General features: G+C 27.9%; 1 protein-coding gene across 1 annotated transcript; it reads right to left on the bottom strand.

Moving 5' to 3' along the window:
• Nucleotides 1-743: 743 nt before the first annotated feature.
• LOC123910857 (U-box domain-containing protein 21-like) lies at nt 744-2,423 on the bottom strand. The gene has a single exon (XM_045962141.1). The coding sequence runs from the start codon at nt 2,139-2,141 to the stop codon at nt 822-824; it is 1,320 nt and encodes a 439-aa protein (XP_045818097.1). The 5' UTR covers nt 2,142-2,423; the 3' UTR covers nt 744-821.
• Between the last annotated feature and the right edge of the window lie 8,513 nt (nt 2,424-10,936).

Below are 10,936 nucleotides of genomic sequence, written 5' to 3'. Positions count from 1 at the left end.
AGCTGTTTTAAGTACAAAATGATATAAAAATACATGATTAGTGGGTAGTTATTATATTTAAATAAAAATAATAAGTGTGAAAATGCGAAAAATGTAAAAAGCTATAAGCTATAACTAAGCTCATACGCTATACGCTAGTTAGAGAAGCTCGTTACCAAACATTTCACATTTTTATCAAACAAGGTTATAAGCTAGTTCAATAAACTATAAGCTTGCTTATTGGACTTACCAAATAGTGTCAAAACCAATAATCTCCAAACATAACAAAATCAATTTCAAATATTCAGAATCATTTTTTTTGGGTACATTTCAAGATATTTTTTACTCCCAAAAATGAATCCAAACAAGCAATTCGACATTTAATTCGCATCATACAATAAAGTTATTATTGAATATATCAAAGATGAAAGTATATACCGATTTGTCCAATGTTGATTGACGTTGGATTTGATAAGTTGGTAGGGAGGACTAAGGTTCCCCGCAACTACGATCGGGAGAAGGCTGAAACTATTTAATGATAGAACTGATCTCCAAACCATATTAGGCGGTCCAGTGAGCCGAATACTTGCGGTGAAAAAAAAATTAAAAAAGAAAGTATTTGCTAACATTAACATGCACAAATTTTTCTTCGATACTAAAACATCATCTCTCACTCTTGTGATATACATAAAGAATACAATTATATATGTTCTCTATATATTTATGGATTCTTTGAACCTCATTAAACAAATTGCATTGATCTATTTGTAAGGCCAAAAAAATATATTTATACATAACATAATACCAATAATCTAAGTAGAAAAATGAATTACAAAACAAACTTAATATGATCTCTTAAGATTCTTGAAATCTGAATCAATGCATTCTTCCAATTCAGCCCTATAAGGATTCATCAATTTGAGAAGCTCAGTTGCTTTATCTTTTGTGTCATCACTACAACCAACTTGTAATACCAATAATAGCTTCTGAAAAGCACCAACTTGAAGTGCTTCTATCAAAGCTTTTCCTTCATAGTTTTTCTCTTCATATTTGCACATTTTCCAAATAGAAGAAACAGAGTACTCTGTAGTCAATGGTGAAACTCTCAATATTTTTTTCACCAACAATGGAATTGTTAAATCATTTTCATAAGCTTTTTTCCTTCCAAAATCACAGCTTAATAAAGAATCCAAAATAACCAAAGCTTTTTCACAAAAGCTTTTTTCTGAATCAATAAGAATGTTCAAAATTGAAGAAAGTAAATCCAATTCAACAAATGAAAATTTCATTTTTTCATTAAAATTGGAATTAGATGAAACCAAGTACCAAATTACCCTCAATGAAGCTTTTGTAATTATTGGACTAATTCTCTTGTTAATCAACTCAATTAAAAGCTGATTAACACCTTCAATCTCTAAAAGTGCTTCCACATGCTTCTCATCACCAAAAGAAAGAATCTCTTTCAATGCAATAATAGCTTTTTCTTTTCCCTTAACATCTTGATGCTTCAAAAACCAAACCATGCAATGTAAAGAAGCTTTTGAGCCTAAGCTTTTTTGAGCTTCTAATTGAAGTGGAAACATCCAATTAAGTGCTGATAAAATCACTTCTAGAACAACAACATTTCTCTCAATAGAATCATTAGCAAAAGCATCAAATGCTAAAGCCAATGCACTTGTTGCTCCATTTTCAACTATACATTTTTTGTTCCTCTCACTTTCATTACTCCATTTCTCCATTTTTTGCACCAATCCAATACAACCATATTGATCCAAACCTTTTACCGATTCCATAACTCGAAAAAGAAGCTCAGAAACATCGATAGGACTAATCGGTATTCTTGGTGTCGGAATCCTCTCAACACCATTTTTACTATTTTCAACACACCAATCTTGAATCATTATCCTAAGAGAATGATTTGGAATCATGTCAAAATTCTTCACAATTTGATTTGTGAGTGGACAAGTATAGTTTCCTTCATCGAACCATCTTTCGACACTTTCTCTATCATAGGTGATTCCTGTTGACAATGTAACAGGATCTTTCATCAAATCAAGAGTAATTGGACACTTAAATTGATTTGGAATCACCACTTCCATGTTTGGTTTTAAACCTTTGTTGTTTTTGTTGTTCTTCTTCCTTCTTCCCCAACCTAACACCATCTTAAAAGATTCTCAAAGACAAATTAACAACCTTAATTATCAAAGAGACAAAAAAGAAAGTACTTTTATTTTTGGTTTGGTTTGGTTTTTTTTTTTTTTTTTGATGATCAAGTTTGAAACTTTGGTAGAAAATATTAATGGGTTTTCAATTGGGTATGTTCATGTATATATAGATACAAAAAAAAAAAACACACAAAAGAAACTAAAGAAGGTATTTTTGTTTTTGGTTTGGCTTTTTTGTTGATCAAGTTTGAAACTTTTGTTGAAAATATTAATGGGTTTTCAAGTGGGTATGTTCATTTATTTATATATATATATCAAAATCTAAATAGAGACAAAAAATACACAAAAGAAACACGTAAAAATTAATATTTTAAGATTCATGTATCTCATGTGTGTTAATGAGGTTTGTTTGTATTGACTTTAGGGTCAAGGTGTTTGTTTTCATACAAAGAGTTTTCAACTTCAAAGTTGAGACTCTAAAGGAAATATTCTAATGAGAAACATTCAAAATTGAAGAGAGAGAATGAGATTTGTTAAATTTTGTGTATAGTATAAAGGAGTTATGATTTGAATATTGACCATTGAAGATTATTTTTGAAGAAAATGAGAACACCTCTAACAGTCAAAGAGAGGAATAGGTAAAACATTAAATGGCCTAAGGTAATATAGGATCAACGTTTGAGATTTGGATAAGAAACGTTCAACACATCTCCACCGTTGAATTAAGATGGTTTTTTTAGTCAGGTACTCGTATTATTTACTTTCCGTCCAAACTTTTAAATTATCATAACTTTTTTTATTTTTAAAATTAGAGTATTAACATAAAATAAAATTGAATTAGTCTATATTCTGGATTTTATATAAAATATAATTTGGTGAATTCAAAATATAAGTTATCTAATTTTACCTAATGAACAAAATCCAGTACAAAAAGGTCTAACAATTTTTTTTAAGTGAATCACTAATTTAGTCTTTAAAAATTGAATAGAGGGCCTAAGCCCATAGTCTCTAAAATTATTGAACATTATAAATTTAGTTTTTAAGTAAATGTAGATCAATCGATAGTTAGAAAAAAATATTATTAGTCTTATGTAGTTTAAATGGTAACTATCAAGGATATTATTAGAGTGATCGAGGTTCGAATCCTGGATTCAACGATATTTCTTCACATTTAAATGTGTGTCAAAGTCACTAGGCTACTTGACCAAAAACAAAAAAAAGAAAAAATATTAATTTAGCCATTCAAATTGTATGATAAAGAATAAAATGATTGAAAAAATTGGCGGGTGTATTGATTTAAGATCTTTTTTTTAACCAAAGAAACTTACAGCATTTCATTAATTATCAAAAGTTCAATACATGAAGGAATAATCTCAAATCTGTGGAAACTAGTCCAATAATTGACCGCCCTAGCTAAAGTGTGAGCAACCAAATTCACTTGTCACCTAATAAACTTAACTTCAAAGTTTACACATGATAACATAACAAGAATAATTTCATTAACAATTGAAAGAAACTCTGAGTTGCCTCACCGCCTAGTACGAATAGCCTCAACCAACACTTGAGAATCACTTTTAAATTGGACTCGTTCTAAGCCTCTACCCAAAGCTTCATTCATGGCATGCTTCACCCTCCTCAGTTGATAAAGTCAGTTGCTGCCATTGCGTGAGTCCAGCAGTAAACTCACCAGAATTATTACGAAAACAAGCACCCATCGTTGTGCTACCCGCGCCGACGAAAAATGTTGCATCTAGATTGCACTTTAACCATTCTATACGAGGCTTTTCCCACCGATTTGTGCTTACAAGCGGGACCACCGTGATCATCATTACTTCACATCTTATGGACAGCAAACCACTCATTTCGATGATCAAACGCAGCGCGACCAACTTGGCTTGGCGTTCTAACATTATCATTCCATATTGAGTTAGGATTTTGGGCAAATTTTTTTTAAAGATTTTGTGAGATTATACTGATTTTGTGAATTTTTTTTTTTTAAACGACTTTTTACAATCAAGATTATTAACATAGGATTTTAATGAATTTATAACACATAGGAGGCAAGTCAATCGAGTAGCTCATGAATTAGCTCAGACAACTCGTTTTATAGCTAGTCACCAAAGTTATGATTACTGTCTAGCTTGTATTGAACTTATTATTATGAATGAAATGCATTAAGTTTGCTTGTGTCAAAAACATAGGATTTTAATGAATTTATAACACATATTCTTAAGATTTCAAAAAAATAACTTTAAAGAAAAAAAAATTATGATACAATTTTTAATTTTTTTTATAGCAAGTCATTATTGTCTAAAAAAATAGTGCAAATACATAACGCGATCGTTTAAGTTTAAGGTTCGTAACAAATCAATTTTAAACTTAAAAAACTAACATGACATATTCAAAAACTAATTTAGTACGTCTATTCCAGAATCACATATAATAATGAATCACCTGTCAGAAAAATAAAAGATAGCAACGAATCATAAAATTTAAAATAAAGAAATGAATAGTTGTAAAAAAATAATTAATGAATCTCTGTTGTTTAAGAAGAAAATAAATAAATTTTGCTTCAAAAAAAAAGAAGAAAATAAATTTGGGAAGTATAGTTGAAGGAAAAAAATAACAATGAATTGTACAAATAAATAACAATGCATAGTTAACATAAGTCGAAGAATTTGACAGACAAAGTAGTTTGCAGAGTTATGATACACAATAGTGATGAAGAAAACCTTTAAAAAAAAAAAATTAGTGATGAAGAAAAAAGAACCTGGCATGGAACAAGGGGTCACGGCAAAAGCAAATTTAGGAAAGTACAATCTCAAGATTTTGGTGAGATTGTTTGAAAAGTATTTTTAATTAAAAAGTCTCATAAGTTATGATAAGTATTAAGATATTATATAAGTTATGAAAAAATTAAATTGAATATAAATAGATTTTATTGTCTTAAAAAAATTGATTGTCTTAATTGAATACTACGAGATTTGTTTATATTTAATAAAAATCTTGATTGAATATCTCAAGATTCTTTTATCATAAAAAAAATCTTTTTAAATTTCTTAAAATCTCAATCCAATACATCCATCTAATTAGAATCTTTGAAGTTATATGGTGCCCTCCATTGAATGGTTGGATAAAATGTAACACTAATGGTACATCTCTTGAGAATCTAGGACAAGTTGCTTGTGCAGGTATTTTCAGAAATTTTAAGGGTGAGAACTGAGAATGTTGGTTGTTTTGCTCAAAGTATTAGCTACTGCACTTGATGTTGAACTGATGGGAGTAATTCCTACCATTGAGTTGGCTTATGATAAGCATTGGAATCAATTATGGATTGAATGTGACTCTAGGTTAGTTACCTTAGCACCTAAGTCTCTTATAGCATTGTCTCATGGCAGTTAAAGAATAGATGGTTTAATTGTATGTTAAAAGTGAAATCTATGTCACTTATCATTTCTCAATTTATAGAGAAGGCAATCAGTGTGCTGATAGGCTTGGTGCTATGGGCTTATCCGTGACTGATCTTACTTGGTGGGATATTGCTCCCAATAGCATTAGAGAAGAACTTGCTAGAAATAGACTCGGTCTTCTTTGTTTTAGATTTTGCTAATTTTGAGGGTTTGGTTTGACCCCCTCTTTGTACTCCACTTTTCTTCTATATAATATTTGAAGTTTATAAAAAATATATATTTGGCACACAAAACATAGTTAAGGCACAAAAATGTAATGATAATTAATTATGAGATACAAATAAAACCAATAAATAAATTAAGAGACCAAAAACCTAATTTAGCCCTAATTTTTTATTTATTATTTAAATCATATTTTATTATTTCTTAGATTAAAAACATAATTAAAAAACATAAACTAAAAAATTAAAAATAGGGAAACCAATATTACTTAAATAAAATAAAAAAACCAAAGTTTAAGCATTTTTGTAAAATTGAGCAATCAGAACTGCATTTAAACCATATTTTTATGTTTGGGTCAAAATCGAACTAAACCAATCAAACTAAACATTTGTTGATTTTGATATTGATTTAATGTCATTCAAAGTCAGTCAGTCAAAATCCGGCCATATCATCCTATTTTAATACTCGCTCCGATCTTATATATAAGAAACATTTTATTTTTTAGATTCACTATAAAATTTATATACATTATATTATTGTCTAGATAAATTAATTCTAAAATGAATCTAAAAAATGAAACGGAGTATTATTTTTTCTTTTAGAAAAAATAGTATTATTTATTTTTCATTGATAGTTGTATCTTAAAAAAATATGTTGCATTTCTGCACTATTTCTTAATCATTTTTTTTACTAAATTCTGCACTATTTCTTAATCATTAAAGGTTTTTTTTTTGACAAAATTAAAGGTTTTATTTATTGTAACTTTTGTACTTATTTTAGTAGTATAAAAAACTTAATATATTGTTTGGAAAAAGAAAAGTTAATTATTTTAATTTTTTTATCAAACATCTAGTGATTATAAATTTCACGTTTAAAATGTCAATAAATAAAGTGTTAGAAATTCGAACTATTACAGCATAATGTATAATGCAATGTTTTTATCAAAATCAGAAGGCTTGAATTTAATAAATTATAAAAATAAAAAGAAGGCTTAGAAACTAATGAAAAAAAAAAAAGCATGCAAACTGTCTTTAACATTGGTTTGTTGAGGTATTCTTCTATAGGCACAAAAGTAATAGGCACAAACTTAGTGTCACATCAATCAATATCAATTTAATTATTTTAACTTTAATTTTTAATCTTGACTGTGAGTGTATCTCTCAACTAAATTTATTTAGGCTTGTGCCGATAGGAGAATTTCCCTACTTTCTTATCTTTCGGGTTGTTAGACTGGTAACATAACACACGCTTTCCACCATGGAATAAGGGACCACACGCGCCATCACCTTTTTATTATTCATCAATAAAAATAAAAAGCCTAAAAAAAAGCCCAATAATAACTACTGTTTACGGGATATTTGTTAAAGATAAAGATATCAAGAGAAATGATTTTTGCATGGAAAAAAAAAACATTCTTTATACTTTTAAAATCTAGATTAATGAAGTTCCAATATTTTCATATTTTATTTAGTTTTTTAATTAGTGTCCTAGAAGCATTAATTAATTAACATTTTCCAAATAAAATACTACTACTAATATTTATGGATTTAAATATCCTCCTATTTTATGTCAAAAAAAAAAAATCCTCCTATTTATTTTCTCATGTTGTATATTCTACTTTAATTTCAGTCATTCATCCTTTTTTTTTTCCTCTCTTTTGAACTATTTCTTTTTGCTTTGAGGAAAAGAAAATAGGGCAAATCCAATATACATGCATGATGCATGTGTTATTAGTGTCATGTTGACTTTTGTGTCCTCTTTGGTGTTTTTTATTCTTAACAACCTCAACACCCAAAGTTAGCTCTGTTAACTATTCATATCAAATTGTTCCCTTATTAGTTATAACTATAGTTTTAGTTTTTAGGAATATTTCATGTAATGAGTAAAATTTGAGATTATAATTTTGCTATTAATGGGTGTATTTGGAAATTCAGGAACAATACCTAATTTTAAGGGGTTGTGATCGAGGCTTATAAAAAAAATTTAATTATATTTTTGGTTCCTTATCTTTATTTTAGGTTTCAAGTTGATCATTTATCTTTTACAAATTTTATGTTGGTCACTTATCTTTTCTTCTGTTGCATTAGTTAATCCTCCCGTCAAATTTTAGGTTTCAAGTTGGTATTGTATGTTTATTTTAGGTTTCAAGTTAGTCATTTATCTTTTAATTTTGTTTTTTTAATTAAAAGAAAATGACATGGAACATGACTGTGACCAAACTTAAGGGACCAACTTGAAACTTTTAACTTGAAACTTAAAGAAAAGATTTTTTTTAACAAGGAAACTTAAAGAAAAGACAAGGGACCAACTTGAAACTTTTAAAAGATAAGGGACCAACTTGAAACCTAAAATAAAGATAAAAGACCAAAAGTGTAATTAAGCCAAAAAAAGGGCTTGTGGCTGAATTCTCAATGTGGTTGCTAATATCATTGAGATCTCGTGGATTTGATTTAGTGGTTGGGTCAGTCGTAATAAGTCCAATTATTCTTTTTCTAGTTTGTGTACTAATCTTATTGTATGTTTATAAAGCATATAGTTTTTTGTTTTGAATTGTAAGGGATTGAGTACCACTTGTACTCTTTTGTAATTCAATTTTGATAATTAAAAAAAAAAAAAAACTACTTATTTACCTTAAAAATGTTATATTACTCCATCACTTGTCACTATTTAGGTTAATTTTTTGTTTTGAATTATAAGGGATTGAGTACCACTTGTCACTATTTCATTGTAGGTTAATTTCATTCATTCAATTTTATTAATGTATATTATTTATTTGATCAAAATTTATCTAAGGACTCTAATGCAGTGACTGCATGATTGTATGATTCTTTGACTGCATGGAATTCCCACATATTATACTATTATCTTTGTACGTGTTCTAAGAGTCCTAAGGCTCTGTTTGGATTAATGAGATATAATGGAATGGAGCGGAGTGAAATAGAGTAGGGATGAAATAAATCTTCCGTTCCATTGTTTGGATATTTTAAAAATGAGAGGAACAAAATTGAAGGTAAGTGGTGGTATTGAATGAAATTCATTCCATCCTATTCCATTCCATTCCATTCCATTATTATTTTACAAATCCAAACAATGGAACATTATTATACTTCATCTCGTTCCATTCCATTCCATCGCATTTCATCAATCCAAATATAGCCTAAAGTTTTCTTTACTTGAATTGGGGCACCATCTCTTTACCGTAAATTTTATTTATGAAAAAATACAGGCATTATAGTTCTATTCTTTATTTTCCTCTATAAAATTAGCCTTCTACTCTGTGTTGTGCAACAGTGCAAGGCCAAGGTGTGATAGATGATCACGCTACCAACCTTAGTTGAAAGAATTAAAGCTCACTCTGTATTAATTAATGTTATGTTTCGTTTGGTCTTTGTTTTACCCATTTTTGACATCTTCAAACCATGCTAGTAGCACATTGCAAACCATTGCCTTTTTCCTTCATAAAAATTAGCCACCATGTCTGTTGTTTTTATTTGATTTTCCAAAACTTTGACTTCCTTTTATTTCCAAAGTATATTCCGCAAGCAATTGTAGAAAGATCTAAGATTTCAATTAGTATGATTATGGTAGTATACTTTCCTATAAGTTTCTATAACTTTCTTCACTATATTAAGAAAAATTAATAATAGTATATAATGTGTACATTTTAACTGTAAATGTATCTAAAATATCATTTGAATATGTAGATGGTCGGAGGTTTTATTTTACCTTTTGCGTATGGAAAGAATTTAGTTAGAAAGAGAAAACTCATATTGTATGTTCCACAAATTCGTTGACGGAGATTAGTGTTCGACTTAGCTAATGACGGTTGAAATTTCGTAACTATATTATGGTAACTCATAAAGAAAGAAAAAATAATAATTAGAGTAGAGCCACTTATCATTAAAATCATAAGATTTTGGTAAACTTTGACTTCCTTTAGCATGTGCAACAAGATTATATGAAGATTTTAATAAACATTTTGTTATGGTTCTTGGTGACATGAATGATATATTGCGACCGTAGCTAAGCAAACTTAGACAATTTGAATCCTTACCTAATAAATAATGGCTTCTATTTTAATTTTTATAAACGTTGAATGTCCCATGAAGCTGTATACAGTCGAGGAGGTAATTTTTATATACATATGGCCACTCATTTACCAACTTTGTATATCATATATATTTTCAATAATGTTAAGGTCGGAACCAAAGAAATATTATTATGTCCCGTGCAAGTTTAAATTTCAAAAAATGTGGAAATTTAAAAAAAAAATAAAAAATTGAAGATGTCATCCTTAATTCCTTATGAAGGAATTTTTAGTCAAAACAAAAATTTCAAATTGTTTCTAATATTCCGCCAGCAATTGTGGAGGGATCTAGAGATTTCAACTAGTATAAATTCTTGCGTCAAAAAAAAAAAAAAAACTAGTATAAATTCTTAAATTATCAAAAAAAAAAAAAAAAAGATTTCAGCTAGTATGATATGACTATACCCGTTTGTTTTTTTAGTTTTTTTTAATAATTTTTATATTGTATAGTTTTTTAGTTAAAATTTTTTATTTTATAAAAATTTCAAATAAAAAATTCGTCTAAATATGTTCTGTTCAGATGTGGTTTTAAATATCATTTTGTTACAAAGTTTTTTGGATCATAAAATTTCAAAAAAATCTCTATAAAAGAAGCTATTTCAAAGTTTTTAATAAAATTCATTTTTGAGAGATATCTTTTAAAAAAAATGTTATTTTTCTTAAGTTGAAATCTCTAATATGAATATTTAAGTTATTGAAGGTCAAAAACACTCTTTTAATTTTAAAAAAATAGAAATAAAAAATTACATTTTTTGAAGTTAAACCAACGGGCTTATGCATGATTGTATGAAGGAATCTCTTCAACAACAAAATAATGTATTTATTAAAGATTAAGTTTGAGACTAATTTTTTTTACAACAGTTTTAGAGACTAATTAAGTGATAATATTTGGAAAAATATCTTGATGACATTTTATATGTTAAGGACAAATTTTAAAACTTTTTTTTTTTTTTTACTTAAATGCATTTTTAATCTCCCAATTTTGATATTTTTTTAAACTTTTAGTCCCCTCTTTTCTAAAACCAAATTTTTTGTCCCTCTATATTATAAAAGTCAACATAATTTTTTGATCT

This window comes from Trifolium pratense, linkage group LG2, assembly GCF_020283565.1.
Source record: "Trifolium pratense cultivar HEN17-A07 linkage group LG2, ARS_RC_1.1, whole genome shotgun sequence".
NCBI lineage: Eukaryota > Viridiplantae > Streptophyta > Magnoliopsida > Fabales > Fabaceae > Trifolium > Trifolium pratense.
The sequence above is the reverse complement of the archived record's forward strand: the minus strand, read 5'-3'. Positions and strand labels throughout refer to the sequence as shown.